At 36.5% G+C, this 16,701-nt stretch overlaps 1 protein-coding gene across 2 annotated transcripts in view; it reads left to right on the top strand.

The window, feature by feature from the left end:
• Positions 1-16,701, top strand: part of LOC150096979 (uncharacterized) — a 255,783-nt gene that overhangs the window by 162,169 nt on the left and 76,913 nt on the right. Inside the window, exons 8-9 of one of the 2 annotated variants that reach the window (XM_090408126.1) lie at positions 9,761-9,971; positions 13,910-13,998. In XM_090408126.1, coding sequence (XP_090264252.1) covers positions 9,761-9,971; positions 13,910-13,998 — 300 coding nt within the window. Of the gene's footprint in view, positions 1-9,751; positions 9,972-13,909; positions 13,999-16,701 lie in introns of both variants that reach the window. The other variant, XM_090408125.1, reaches the window with a different exon arrangement.

Here is a 16,701-nt window from a genome sequence, read left to right as displayed (position 1 = left end):
CAAAGATCTGTATTTAAGTTTTGTCGATTTTGAAAAGGCATATGACAAGGTGCCAAGAGAGAAGCATTTCAATACGCTGCAGTTATATTGGTGTCAATAGGGCATTATATCAAGCAATACTTAGTCTTTATTTGAGTTGTAAGTCAGCAGTTAGAATTGAAGGAAGTACAGGAAGATGGTTTAATGTTAAATCTGGTGTGAGACAAGGATGTACATTATCACCACTGTTATTCATTATCTATATGGGTCACATTATGAAGGAAAGGGGTATTAAACATGATATCAAAATTGGAGATGTTAATGTTAGCTCTTTACTTTATGCAGACAATGTTATACTTCTAAATAAATCTGCTACAAGTCTGCAAGATACCCTGACTAAATTGAATAACTGTTGTAATAAATATGGAATGAAGGTCAGCAATAAAAAGACAAAGAAAATAGGCAGAATCATTGAAAATGTTAACTGCGTTGTGAACGGAGAACCTGTGGAACAAGTAAAACATTTCAGCTACTTAGGCATGATTTTTAGTGAAGATGGTAAATTAAATAGGGAAATAGACAACAGAATCAAGAAAGCTGTTATGGTAGGAAGTCAATTGAATAAATTCATATGGAATAAGAGAGAAATTAGTCGGAACACCAAATTAGCTGTATACAAGACAGTGTTCAAACCAGTTTTAACTTATGGATCTGAGAGCTGGGTCAGAACTAAAACACTTGACCAAAAACTAGAGACCGCAATTATGAGAATCCTGAGAAAGATTAGAGGTGTGAACAGATGACATCAATGGCAATATCATATTAAAAATGAGGATATTAGAAAGAACTTGACATTGTCAGCATCCAGGAATGCGTTAGCTGAGCTAATCTCAGGTGGTATTGTCACTTAAATAGAATGGGCGAGGAAAGATTAGCAAAACAAGTGTTCTCTGCCAGGTTGGCAGGAAAACGACCCAGAGGAAGACCAAGATATAGGTGGATTGATACGGTACAAAGTGCCTTAGATGATAGAAATATAAGATCTGGTAATGTTGGAGTCTTGACAAGTAACAGACTTATTTGGAGGAAAATTGTAGATAGGAAGTTAGTAATGATGTAAATTTTTCATGTAGTACTATCATATCCTGTACACCCCTTGAGGGTACATGGCAGGAATTTGATGATGATGATAGTTGAAATCCCTCATATTAATTTCTCAACTTTTACTGATCATGCTAATTTGCAAGTGCATGTCTTGTACATCCTCCCTTATATCCTCTGGATTATAGAAACAACAGATTACATATTTAGTCCTGTTGGCCTCTATCTCACACCAGATATCGTCAAATGAACTGCTCTCTGAATCCGTGTTTCCCTTGATATTTTTCGGCTTTAATTCCTATACTATCATTAGCAAAACCTACCCCCCCTCCCGCACCTCCATCCTTTTTCTATCCCTCAGAAGACACTATATCTCTTCCATTCTATTCCTGTTACCATATCATTCTCTGTCAACCAAGTCTCAACTTCTGGCCAAGTTATGCTAACCAATGCCAAAAACTCCTCAACCTGATTTCAAGTATTTCTGCACTTCCAAAGTCTAACTGAACAACACTTTCTCAAGACTACTGACATGAGATTTATTTAAATTCAAGCCATCCACCTTATATAAGTCCTTCCTTCCAAACTCAATCCACAAGCTTCACACCATTCCACTTGCACAATATGCACACTGACTCATCTGTGACCATGGTCTCCATCTCAACTTGTCTATCATGCCATGGTAACAGATTCACAACTCTTACTCTCTCTCTCTTCTTTTTCACATGCACAAGCAACTCTTTCATGTTTTCTTGCATACCACATTTGTCACTTGTTAAATCATTTGTACCAACCAAAAATAAACATTTCTTTCACCTTAACTCTCTGCATCCTTACAGCATCAATGACATCTTGAATCTTAGCTCCAGGAAAACATGATTTTGTCACACCCTTCTCAAGGACTCCTCTTATCCATGAATCACCATACAAAATCCGATCATTATTCTCATGCTTTTGCCCTTTTATGCTCTCCTCTCTCTTCCTTTTCACTTCTGTGGCATGCCATTTGCCAGGCATTTCTCTAGCCCTCAATATCAATTTGTTCTATGAAGAATTTCATGTAAGTGTGCAATCTTTTTCATTATCATTTGGTCATTCTGTTCATTTTTAACCACATCGTTCTTAGTCACTTATATAACTTGTAACACTAACTAAGCCAATCACATTATCACGCATTTCGTCTTTCAACTTATTGTTATCATTCTTTGTCTCTTCACACTTTTGGGATTCAGTCAAGAAACACTTTTGGCAAACACGTTCTCCAGTTTTTCTCCTTCCAGAAATCTCTAGTTCTACAAAGACCATACATTTTACACATGATGCAGTGAATATCTTCATGTACATCAAAATCTCCTGCCATCGTTTTGTTCATCAGCACCATGACAAGAAAACAAATATTAAACCTTTGGAAATCAGAAAATTAAGTTACAGTTAATCCAACAAACACTAATAAATATAATGATGCAAAAAAGATTCTTTCAGCCAATGTGATGAGCATTGTGTGCAATAGTGTCTACCTCCCACGATAAGTGAATCTGCTGAAAGAACTTCAGCAGAGAAATTCGCATGTGAACTATCAAATCACCAGAAACTCAAAATTTATCTATAAGTCAGCCATTCTCTGATGTGTAAGCAGTTAAGAATTTCATCAAGAGGAATTGGTGTTATATATCATAAAAACAACAGAATTGGAAGATGATTTGTCAAATACAAATCCCAACTTACTACATATGGTTATTAATATATCAAAAAAATGCAGACACTAAAGCAGTTGAAAATCGTATTGTCAATCTCGATAAGAAATACTCATCCTTACTAGAATTGCAGAAAAATACAACCAAATTACCTACAGACAATTCATTTAACTCACCTGGCTGTCCTCTAGCAAAGATGAGTATTAGTATATTGTCATCCTCATGACCTGAATGTGTTAGCACGAGGCCACAAGCTCATGATTTCGTCCAAACGAATTTCCTATTTAGATTCATGCACAACATGGAAAAGAACATCGGTCATCTGTCTAGTAATGAAGCTATTATATTACGTTTTGAAGTAGCGAAGGTGATCTCTGAAGCACATCCATTAGAACTGGATATTCTGCCATCAGAATTAAAATTCTTAAAGATAATAGCATAGTTATCATCCAAGCTTACAAAAGTAACACCATTGCAGAAATTCTTGCAAGAATAAAAGACATAAAACTGGTAGAAATAGGCAAGCTTTGACATTGTCTCTCTTACAGATATCCCTCACAAAGAGAGAATAGAATTTTTAGCCCAAAAATTTCCATTGGACATATTCAAATTTACAATTATATCTGGTTATAAACAAGATGAAGGAACTGCAGTATGCTCATCCCTGTTGCCTAACCTAGTCAACTTTAACACCTAGAAGAAAGAATCTTCTCTTCCGACCCAATACCAACAATTTGGTTTTGGCCTGGTTGACTAAGTGGTTAGCGTATCCGTTCTCCAGCCAAAAGGCTGCAGGTTCGAATCCCTCTGTGGGCATGGATGTTTGTGATTGTCTGTGAAAATACTAGTGGTAGTTGGTAGATGGCATTCATGTAGATGATGGTAGTTGCGACTTCTTGTAGTTGCTGGATTGAGTGGTGGAGACTGAGTTGTAGAGTAACAAACTCACCCAACCTCGATGAGTCTTTGGACTCCCTGAAGTGTCATGTAATAATAGTAATAATTTGGCTGTGGTACATTGATGGCATCTTTGCAGTTTGGAGTCACTCAGAACTCCACTGATTTCTACAAAAGAAAATCAATATCCTACATCATCGAAAAGGCATTTCCTTTCTAGATGTACACAGCCAATGAAGCAAGATGGAACCATTTCCAGTTCTGTCTACCAAAAACCAACTTTTATAGGTTATTATATCCACAATACATCAGCCCACCATCCACCTCAAAAATATGGCATCACAAAATCTCTAAAACAAGAACTGAAAACTATCAAACAAACAGCCTTACTCAATGGCTGCAATCCAAGAATAACTCAAAATAATTAATTTTGTGTTATTCTTGGATTGCAGCCCAGACAAAAAAGTCCATGGGACTGCTATACCATATATTAAAGCCATTATGAAAAAATATAAACCGAAACTCATTGGTAATTATAAACCCATCAACCAAATTCAAAACCTGCTACCATCTCTAAAAAGACAAACTCTCACTACTGATGCTATCTGGTATATAAAAAAGTATCATATTCATGTAACTTATCTTACTATGGACAAACAGGAAGATCTGTCAATAAACATATCACTGAACATCAAGACCACAAAGCTTATCAAACACTGCAAATCTGGTCTGGCACAGCATGGCATTGAAAACACAGGATCCAGTGGTAAAACACCAAACTGCTACACAGATCCATGTAAAGCATGAACATTTATACAAAGAAAGTGCTGAAACCCTACTTCATTGACCTAACCTCAATCATATGACTGCTTTACTATTCCAAGAGTATGGGAAATTTTCATCCTCGTGTTAAATAAATTTATAATATCTTATATTTTAACTTGTCTATTTTAATTTCTTTTTAGCCTAATAGTATTAACCTATGAACATGCAACCATACATAGAGGGATTCCAATTTATAAATTAAAGATGCCAAGAAATTATATTCATGGTTTAATCCTTTATCCAAGTATAAGGATGAAGGATTAAACCAAGTCAGGGTTCAGGTCAACTTTGTGTAGAGGCTAAAGATTTCACTTCACTTGCCTTAGTATCCCATAATGCAAAGCACATCTCCTTACGGACATGTATAATGCTATGCATTATGGGAAGGATCACTACCCAGACCGGTTTCGACGTTTATTGAGGTTTCATCAGTGGGAGCCAGACCAAGAGGTGATCTGAACCAACTGTGTCTTAAGAACCAAGAGGTTCTTAAAACATAGCTGAACATTCGCAGTAGAAGTTCAAAAAAAAAAAAAAAGTCCCAGCAAGGACATTAGATCTCAAGTTCAGTCATAATGTGATTTAATGCAGGAGGAGATATGAAAATTCTTCTTTCAAATGAATTCATTCCTGGCTTTCTGCATTTTTTTGGGAGTGCCTCGTGACAATAGCAAGAGTTGCAATACCGAAAAGCTATCGGCGAATCCAAGTGTAAATGATCACTTGGTAGAACAACACCAAGGCAACTCGAAGCAAAGGTGAGCAAGCTCCCTCACTATCCTTGATATTTTCTCATAATGTAAAAACACAGCCCCTAGGGGAAGTAATACTCTAATTACATTATGAGGAGAGGTCACTACCCAGACCGATGAGACCTCAAAAAAGGTCTCACTGATGAGACCTTTTTTGAGGTCTCATCAGTGAGTAGGTAGACCTGGGCCGATAGTTTTTCGGTATATATGAAACTCATAGATTCGTAGTTCTCGATCTTAGTTTTGCTTACTGGCAGTTGAACAACAAGGGATTTGTATCCCCTTAATTATTATTAAGGATGCCAGAAAAGTAGCCGTTTGGCTTTCAATTTATGTTATAATATACAAGCACACCTTTATGGCATTCGTATAGCAAAGGTATGCAAGTTCTTTTCACTTAAACCTTGTTATTATTCCAGGTCTACCTACTCACTGATGAGATCTCAAAAAAGGTTGAAACTGGTCTGGGTAGTGACCTCTCCTCATAGTGTAATTACAGTATTACTTCCCATAGGGGCTGTGTTTTTACATTATGAGAAAATATCAAGGATAGTAAGGGAGCTTGCTCCACCTTTGCTTCGAGTTGCCTTGGTGTTGTACTACCAAGTGGTCATTTACACTTGGATTTGCCGATACTTTTTCAGTATATATGAAACTCAGATTCGTAGTTCTCGATCTTAGAGTTTTTGCTTACTGGCAGTTGAACAACAAGGGATTTGTATCCCCTTAATTATTATTAAGGATGCCAGAAAAATAGCTGTTTGGCTTTCAACATATATTGCTCTGTTTTAAAATTTTTGTCCATTTTTAAAATAAATTCAAATTAAATACATTAAGTAATCTGCCTAGTGAATTTATTATCATCTAAATTGCAGGTCAGTTGCCATTGTGTTGTGGATGTTTTTAGATGCAAGATTATTTTCATTGTCTGGTGTAATACCACTGCCATCTTATTTTAGAGGCCAGAATTGGCTTGAAATCTTGTTTGGTCTCCTGAGTACAGTTCATGAGTCACCTAGCTTTTTGTGGTGTGACTATTATTAAAAATGTAATTTGATGAATTAGCTGACTTTGACAATAAGGAAAAAGAAGAAAAAATTTCCTATATGAAATTGGGCCATTTCGAAATCCTGTATCTTGCAGGTATGAAAATATTATCACATAACGTTTCCAAAGAGTCACTCATTGTGGGAAGGCATTCCACACAGCTGCTTAAATCTCTATCTACACCCATGTGCTACAACCTACACATTATTGCTGCAATCCATCAGCCACACACCCACACATACACAATGCCATCTACAGCCACTAATAGTATTTTTTCATAATAATGTTTTATGGTATAAGCAACACCAAGAGAGTAAAAATATATATTTATTATACTTATTGATATTTTGCTGGTTTTCTAACCAGCATCATCAAAGCACAATTATAACCATGATAGGCATGCTTTTATTAATGTAAATTAATTTTATGGTTATCTGATCCATAGAGGATACCATATAAGGACATCAGTCTGTTGTCAGTTGCAATTTAAATTGTTTTCCCCAGTTATGTAGCTTAATGTTGTGTGCTGGTTAGACAAACAGCAAAATATTAACGTGAGTGTAATAAATATATTTTTTTCTCTTGGTAAACATACTGTAAAACATTATAATGAATCATTGACACCTAAGCCTTTTTATATGTATTCAAATTGTACTTTTTTGTTTACCAGGGCTTGTTTGTCTGCCTACAGGATGAAAACCCAAGTTTCTAGAGGGGGGAAAAAAGCTGGTAATAGTAATTACCAAACCATGGTTTGGAATACTTTATTAGGAGGACTATTTCAGAGGACAGAGATAAGTATAATGAAAGAGGAAGAGAAGTAGGTTCAGTGTGTTTGAAGTTGCACTGAAAAGAGATGCTGGGATCCTGCTCTTATTTAACAGGTCCAACAGAAGTTGAGGAATGACTGCTGTCAGTTCAGTGGACCAGTGACATGGAAGTACCTGTAGAACAGATACATTGCCGAAACATTGTGAACTTGAAGCTTGGGATGTCTGTGGGATAAAAGTTGAAGTGAATCTATAATGTAGAGATCATCTGCGAGCTGAATTGCTCTCCTCTGGACAGCATTGAGAATTTTTAAGGTGATTTTGGGTGCATCACTCCAAACATATGAGCAGTATTCTAAGGATGGGCAAATTTGGAATTCGTATTAGTGGCTAGGTGGATGAAAAATAGCATGAGAGTGCCTAATTTTTTAGATGCTGAGGAAGCAACTTATGTGATGTGTTTATGCCAGAAGAAGCCAAAGGTAAATGTTAGTCCACAAATAGAGATTTGATCCTTTCTGGTGATAATAAGAGTAGGTGGTATGGGATCTCTTCTGTGAGCAAAAAAGCAAAACTGTGTTTTGGTGGCATTGAAGGCAACCAAATTGTCCTTGCCCCATTAAAAGATGGTATGGAGACCAATGTTTAAGACTTCGATTGATCATCCCAAGCTTCAAGATCAAGTTGATCTTGAAGCTTGGGATGTCTGAGCACTGCATGGTTATTCAGATGAGTGGAATGGTGGAGAGTATTCTCATCACCAAGCTGTGAATAGGATTAATGGTGATTAAGAGTAGATAATTTATGTATAGTAGAAAAAAGCAGGTGATAAAACAAAACTGAGGCACCTCTTGCATTAGTGGTAATGCTCGGGGGGGGGGAGCAATCCACCATGACATGCAGTGAATAATCACAGAGAAAGCTTGATTACCCAGTTACATGGGATTGCCATCCGTTGCAGGTAGACCAACGGATGGCAATTTGCTTAGCAAGCCTTAATGGCAGACATGATTAAAAGCTTGCAAAATGTCAAGAGTGACAGTACGTTTTTTCTCTAAACTTTCCATGGCACATGTCTGGTGGTGAGTGATGTAGGCTAAGAGGTCAGCTGTTAATTTTGAATTGTAGAATCCATACTGGTAGTCACTGATTACCTGGTGGGCTTCTAGATAGTGGAGAAACCATTGATGATCCTCCTCCTCCTTTTTGAATATATGTGTGTGTGTGGTTTTTTCCACATGTTGTGGTAAGTGCCAGCAAAGTAAGAAGATAGTGGAGACAACAGGACAGGTTTTTGCTGAGGAGTACATTTTTAGTACAATTGGAGAAGTGCCATCAGGACCAGAAGATTTTAGTATCCAAATTGTTTAGTATTCTTCTGATATCCTTTTTTTTGAAAAACTTCAGGAGGCACACTGGGTCCCAGATTCTGGTGGATGATTTGCCTTGGTCTTTGGGTGCTGTAACAGTGGGGACATCTTTTTGGGGGAGAGAGAATGTTTGGGTCAGAAAAGTAGAAGCAGTTGTCATACTATGGAAAGGAAGAGCAGAAATCACAGAGGTTATTTCACTTGGTACTTAAAGGTACTAAGGGAAATTTATAATGCCAAAGAACATGAGGTTGGAAGTAAGTTTTGGAGGAAGGGCATTCTGTAAGAGATGAGAAGGTGAGCTCTATAATGTATCTGGAATGAGAATGGTTCTAAAGAGATTAGAGTATTGGAAGAGTGAGGAGAGTTATCAGGAATTTGAATAGGTAGATGTAAACTCAGTTGTCAGACAGTTGTCATACTATGGAAAGGAAGAGCAGAAATCACAGAGGTTATTTCACTTGGTACTTAAAGGTACTAAGGGAAATTTATAATGCCAAAGGACATGAGGTTGGAAGTAAGTTTTGGAGGAAGGGCATTCTGTAAGAGATGAGAAGGTGAGCTCTATAATGTATCTGGAATGAGAATGGTTCTAAAGAGATTAGAGTATTGGAAGAGTGAGGAGAGTTATCAGGAATTTGAATAGGTAGATGTAAACTCAAAGTGAGTTGTATAAATGTATGTGTTACATTTAGTATGGTAATAATTAATTTATATTTCTTGGTTCAGTTTTATTTACTTGGGTAATTTTTATGTGAATTCCACCCATGAAGGGTTGTAAATCTATTCTGCTTTAGTATGGTGGACTTAAGTATTCTGCGTAAATATGGGTGGACTAAGAATTACATAATCCATTTCTCCTACTTAAAACCACACATGGAATTTTTTAAGCCACCTCTACTCCAGTAAACAAGGTGATAGTCTCATGCAAGGCAGTGATATTTGTCCATCACCCTAATGACTTTCACGAACATGTCCACGGCAGGATTTGAACCACTAGTCTGGTGGTTGATGAACAGAAATGCTATTCACTATGGGTTTTCTCCTCCAATAAAGAAATACCTTTACAGCATTTCCATTATATTAATTAACAGCTTGCATATAGTTGACTTTTGCTTGGGAACTCTAATTGTATTTTTTGAGTATATACTAGAAATATTCACTGATTCAGTCTGCTTGAATCTATAATGAATATATGAAATTCCTTATAGTTAAGATGTTCATCTTAGAATGAAATATCATGTTTAAATATAGTTTTTGTCCTAAAAATTTGTTAGTAATTCTTTTACACATTTCCAATAATAAAATTCAATCAGTATTAATAGGTGGCCAGCTGGTGCTACATCTCAGACATCCTCTATGTCTTCCAAGTCATCTTCTCCTCAAGTATCACCACCTGAATCATGTAATAATTCTCGATCTGGATCCCCATGGACTCAACCTCCAACAAATACAGACTGTTTACAATTCGAGCAGCTAAAAATCCTTGGCCTTGAAAAGCATTTTGATGTTCTGAGGCAACGTAAAATACAAGAAGTAGGCAACAGTTGCATCATATTTGTAAAACTCTTAATTTCTGTTAGACATTTTCTTATATTACTATGAATTTTTATATTAGGCAGGTGCTAAAAGTTTTAATTAATAAAAGAAGTTTTTAATGTTAGTTATTTTACTTACGGGACTCATCTTTGAATTTTTGCAATTTGACTCGCAACACAAGAGAGTAATAAGAAAATAAATAATACAGTCCTCGACATATGATTGGTTTTTTCTCTGGGGCAGCCACTTAACTGGGACAAAGTGTTCTAGTCCCAGTTAACTGGAATTCATTCTATATCAAACTTAGCTCTTTGTTTTATGCAAATGATGATTAGTAGTAGTAGTAGTAGTAGTAGTGCATAACTGCATAAAGCAAAGAGCTAAGTTTGATATATGGCAGATTCCAGTTAATTGGGACTAGAACACTTTGTCCTAATTAAGCAGCTGCTCCAATTATATGAAATTTTATGGAAAAAGCTAAAATATCACAGTTAAAAATGTTTAAAAATAGACAAACTTTCAGCATACCTTTTGTTAACCATGTTTTAATTTAAAAAAACTAAATGTACTCGTCATTATACCTGAAGAAGTTAATTATATGTAGGTACTGTATGCCCACAGATGCGAGACCCTTCGGCACTTCTATGCATCTCAAAAGAAGGAGAATCCATTTCTATATTAGAGTAATCAGTGGGATGAGTGTTTATTATTGTACATCAGAAAATTAGCTTTTCTTTTATGAAAATTCTAGTTCTTAAAGTGGTAACTATTTTGCTGTACAACAGTTGAACATTTATGTATAAAGCACGTGACTTCACGTGTTGGTGGCCAATTCATACATCCATTTGTGCCAAGAATTGACTATTCTTGGCACAAAGCCAAGGTCGGTTCTTCGAAGTGTGGGTGTACAATACAGTATCTATTAAAGAAGCATATTTTCTCTAACAGTTATTTTGGAGAAATTTATCGAATGTACCCTGACATGTGTTCCTTTTCTAGACTTCAACTGAACAAAATCAGCACAGGTATGTAATTCAGATAAAGGACTGCCTTGCATAAAGCAGCATCGTAATTCAACAATAAATTTCCTGGCTTCCTGGTTAGTCACTCGCTCATGTGAGGTGTGTTATCCTCATTACTTGTCTTCTGTGGTCTTATGTAAAGATCGCATGTTGATATTTACATATGATTGTAACAATGAAGGCTATTGTCAATGCATAAGAACTCTTCATAGTTTCTGATTTGGTGCAGCTCCAAAATGATTTCATTTTCATTATGAGTCATATCTGTCATTTTCTGGTCTAAATTCTTAAAGCCACAATGAGCAAAGCAGTTTCAAATTGTTTTGCTACTTATTTCTCGCCAACTATCTGCAACAAATTGTACTGCCTGTAAGATGGTAACCTTTGTGCTGATTTCTTTGGTTGTTGAAGATGGCGCGAGTGGATTTTCTTCAATTGTTTCAAAGATGTAATGTACCAACTTTCCACGATACAATGTCTAATGATTATCATGTCCAGTGGCTGTATGAGGGATCCGGTGTTAGCAGGAAGAAATTCAAGTTGAATGTTTTTCAAACAATCTAATTGAAGATGTGCCACATAGTTGTCCAGAAGCAGAAGAAAAGAATCTTTCTTGAATTTCGTTGCAATTCTGCATCCCAACTCATTAGCCATTCCTGAAAAATAACAGAAGTCATCCATGCATTCATGTTGGCATAATGCAGAACTAACAAACTATCTGTTCTAAGCCCTTTAAAGCATCAAGGCTTGGCTCTTTTTCCATAATCAACAGCTTCCATTTGTCACTTCCCAACATGTTACAGCAGCACTACACGGTAACTCGATCCATTGCTTTTTTTTTTTTTTTTGAACCTGACAGCACTGCAAGTTTAGCTCAGGGAACCATGTGGTGTGGCACAGTAAAACAGACCTGTTTCATCAGCATCATAGATTTCCTCAGGACCAAACTTCCACAGCAATTCGGGTAGTTTAGTTGATTTCCACTGTTCAGCACTGTCCTCACTGTGTGCCTTAAATTTTATTTCATGTCTGGTTTTCCATCACGATAACCAACCATCTGTAGCTTTAAAACTCACATGGCCCAGCTTTCTGGCTAACTCTTCTGATTTGGTTTTTAACATTTGACCATTATGCCTGGTGTCCAGTTACAATAGAGAACCATTGATTTAGAGCCTCCTCCACATCTGGATCCTTGCCTTCTCACCTCTCTTTTTGGGCTTTTCCCTGTTGTCCATCATGTGATGCCCATTCTTCTCACAATTTGTTCTGCTGTCCTAACAAACGTGTAATTGTAAATTTTGGAACACTGGTTATCTCTGCCAGCTGATGACTGGTGTTAGATGGTTGGCTCTTTATTTTGTCAAATAAGGTGATTTGATTTACTTCATTAGATCTTTCCTAGCATCTTGACGGGGGTCCAATAAAAATAATAATAATCTCTACACTGTTAAACTTTTACTAAAAAATTAACACACACCTGTTTTAATCAAAAATACACTACCAGCAGTCACTGTAAGTAGAATTGCTGTTGTCAAAATACACACATCTCTCTCTACTCTGTATCTCGGCACTTACTAACAGCAACACGCTCTATGGAACTCGCTACACGTGCACCATCTACAGCCACTTTCCTGATGAAGCAGCAAGGTTGCCCCAAATAAGCGAAACAACTTTGGTTATATTTTTGATTTGTTTCCGTTTTTCAGGATTTGTCCTAAATAAACAGCTGCCCTGATTAACTGATGCCCCAATCAAACCAGAATCTACTGTATATGCTTCTAATATCTGGTTTAATGCAATTGCTTTCCTAACGTGATCCATGTGGATCGGTGTTTCCTAAACTTCCAGTACCCACACACTCCTGAAATTTTGTTGACACAAGCACACCCTTCTCAGTCAAAGGCAGATTAGGAAAAGTTAGTATTTCATTCAAACATGATTTTTTTTTTGTTTAACATTTGCATAATAAATTAATGGCTCACACTCATTACCTTCATTACGAATATTTGATCCTGATGCATCAACATGCTCTTTGTGACATTTACCACAGTCATTTGCATTTCCTTCACTATTTTCTGTTGTGTGTTTCATTTTCACCAGTAATCCATCTTAGAAGGTTTAAGAAGTACAAAAGAAAGATACTAATTATTATTGGAGTGCACTTCAGTCTTGGTTAATAACAACACAACTTCTGGAAAAGTAAGAGTATTATCCACACTTTATAACCTGTACATTCGTCACAACTTGACATGATAAAAGATACATAGATGCATGCATGGATGATGAAACAATTGCTGAGGATTATTATCATTTAAATGCAATAGAATTCGAACCACACTGTTGGAACGTGATTGTGCTGTTGTGGCCCTAACAGTGGCTCAGCTGATACATGTAAAGAGACAAGTTTTGTTTAAAACTTGCTTTAGTTTTTTTTAGTATTTGAAAAATTAATTCTGGAATAGAACTACACATATCATTTTTTATTTTGGTTTAACCAATAAGAATACAATTTGGTCGGCTAAATCCCAAATTGCCAGCCCATCCTTGTTCGTTCAGTATCAAAGTAGATACCCAACAGGGTGCACCACGAGAAGGTGAGGATTGGACATTAGGTCAGAAGCCCTGGTCGGTTCTCCGCATTCCTTTAAAGGCTATGTGGAGGTCTCCTCTCAGTTATACAGCTTTGACCCTTAAGCACCCCAGTTAGTAATGATGTAATTTTTTCATGTAGTACTGTCATATCCTGTACACCCCTTGAGGGTACATGGCAGGAATTTGATGATGATGAACTACACATATCTTTAATAATACAGATCCTCATTTCTCTGTTTAAGAATATACAGTACATGCTGAGTAGCTGTTATCATAGTATGTTGTTGACAATAATGTTCTCTAACTGTATTTTGTTTGCAGTTACATTCGTATGGAATAGAAAATCTGAAGCATTTAGGATTAGCAGATGTTGATGCAGTAAAGCTGTTGAAACATTTGGATAATGTTGCGTAAGTATACCTTTTTCATGTGTTTGTTAAAATAACATATTCCAGTAGACTTCATAAACTGTAGTTTAAGGATAGCCAATTCGATTATCTTTATACTAATATAAAGTTTAATATTCTAAATAGTAAACTGTCAGAGTACAAATGTTTATCCATTGTCTCCACATGCATGTACACACAGCTCCATTCTTTCATTGTAACATTGTATAATGCTTTTTTTCACAACACTTCCATTACCTTTTAATAATACTGAGATCTCTATGCAAGCTCAGATCTCTTCCTTGGCTGACTTACATCACTTTGCTGTGCTGCAGAAACTAATGTCCCTTTCTGAGTGAGCTTCAATAGTGTAGTAGGTATTATTGATGCCATTGGTTTGAATTCCATCTAGGATGTGAAAAACTTTCTAAGGGCTTTTCAGCTAAAAGTGAGTTAGCCAGTCTCACATGGAGATAGTAGGGTTTTACATCTCCAAAACAGGCAAACTGGCCAGAAGAACAACATACATAATTTACAGATATAATATGTTGACCTCTTAGCTTTAGTTGCTTCAGATGAAAATCCAAAACAAACAATTCTTTTCTGCTCAAGACATTACTCTCACATATATAACTTCTAGCACTACACGAGGGTGTGCTGAAAAGTTGTGATAATCACCATGAAGGAATTTAGGTAGAACCATGTAACTTGCACATTGTTCTACATATTTCCTACAAAGTATTATACACTTGTTACAATGCTGCTGCATCATTTGCAATCCATGGAGAAAAAAGACCTTTCCATTGTTGCACAAACCACTCCTCAGCTTCAGATATGACTTCAACATCCGTGGTAAGTTTTGTTCCTTTCAAGTGTTTCTTTAAATTTGGGAATAGGAAATAGTCAGATGGGGCCAGGTGAGGCAAATATTGAAAGCCCGAGTTGTGTATTGTCTGTTGGGTTTCATGAGCAGTGTGAGCAGGTGCATTGTCCTGCAAAAAAAAAGCAACACACTTCTGTTCAGTTTCATGTGGTGTTTTTTCCTTGAGTACCTCCTTCAGTCCCTTCAGAGCTGATGAATAAACTGCTTCTGTAACACTTTATTCTAGGTAAGGATTACACATCCATATCTGAAAAGACAATGGCAAGAACCTTCCCTATTGACTTTTGTGTTCGGAACTTATTTGGCCATGGAGAACCTTTGCTTCTCCACTCCATTGACTTGTTTGGTCTCTGGGTCATATTGATGAAGCCATGTTTCATCAATAGTCTTTGCAATATGTTTGGCTATCATTTGTCTATCATCGAGGATCATAGCATGCATTGCATTGATGTTTTCAGGTGTGATCGCTGTGGAAGGTCTTCCTGACATGGTGGTGGGGGGGGGGGAGCATCTGTTAACTCAGGATGTCCAGTTTTAAACTTGTTACCCATCTGGCACCTGTTGGATATGCTGAGGCACAGTCCCCTAAAGTCTTGCACAAAATTTGGTGAATCTCAGTTGTGGACTTTTCTTGCAGCATAAAAAACTTGAAAGACATTATTACAATTTGATGAAACATAGGGGGTTAAAGGGTTTTGAGATGTGTTTGTTGTGGTTATATCAGTTGCTTTAATATAATTTTTGTTTTAGGTATTTATCAGAAATTTTCAGCCCTCTCTCTCTCTCTCTCTCTCATAAATCCATAAAACCTCCCCAAAAATGCTTGATTTTCTCCAGAAGACAAGTCTGATTAAATGATCACCCTCTTGCTGTCTTTCACACAGATTCTTTCTCTAGTCAGTTTCTTATAGGCATTTTCTTCTTCCATAGGCATTTTATGGACTCTGAACTGGCTGCCACCATCCTGTAAATATATGAACAGTTGCCAGTCAACATCCATTCATTGATCAGCTTCAAACCTACCAAATAAAACCAACTTCTTGTCCTCCTCTTTCATTCCATCTACTCTGTCTTCTGGGACAGTCTTTCGTATACCATTTTTACTGACTACAACTTTCAGTTCAAAAAAAACATATTGGAAGATTACTTCTTTCTCCTTAACTGCTTTCCCACTCAGCTTGATGTGCAATAAGATTTGTAATTTTTTGTGTATGCGGGGTGGATATTGAAAGAAAAATCTGAAACTTAAATAATTTCACTAAGATATTGAGAAATTAGAGTTTCTATAGCCCAATCAGTTTTGATGAAGCCCTTTGGTTGGAAGGACCCAGGTGTGAATCCCATTTAGGATGCAAAGGACCTTTATTATGCTTTTCAGTTGAGGTGAGACCAGTCTTATCTGGGAGTGGCATTGTTTTTCTTCCACATGGAATGTGGAAGAAAAACTTCTATGAATGGTATTGGCTAAAGAGCAGCATAATTCATAACTTAAAAGATCTGACATAGTAATAGCAATTCTGCTGAATAAATTCTTTCTCGTAGCAGAGAAAGAATTTATGATTATGAAAACCCTTTTTAGTTTGATTCTTGTTGGGGGGGGGTGCATCACACATTTTTATTTTTCATGTAATGTACCTGATTTTGATTTACATCATTTAAATTAAACACTTTTTGATACACCTTTATGACAAGCTAACAGTAAGCTATTAAAATCCCAATTTCTATCATATTATGAATAGTAGAGATCTATAAAGTTTAGTCAATAAATAGTATTGACTGAAGAACATGTGATGCAGAAGTGTGAAATGGGGTAAATAATTTGATAACTTGTTCCTCATACACAG

The sequence above is a fragment of the Typopeltis vanoorti genome, chromosome 18, assembly GCF_054136105.1.
Source record: "Typopeltis vanoorti isolate ZY-2024b chromosome 18, IOZ_Tvanoo_1.0, whole genome shotgun sequence".
Taxonomy (NCBI): domain Eukaryota; kingdom Metazoa; phylum Arthropoda; class Arachnida; order Uropygi; family Thelyphonidae; genus Typopeltis; species Typopeltis vanoorti.
Note: the sequence above shows the minus strand (reverse complement) of the source record. Positions and strands in the feature narration are given on the sequence as shown.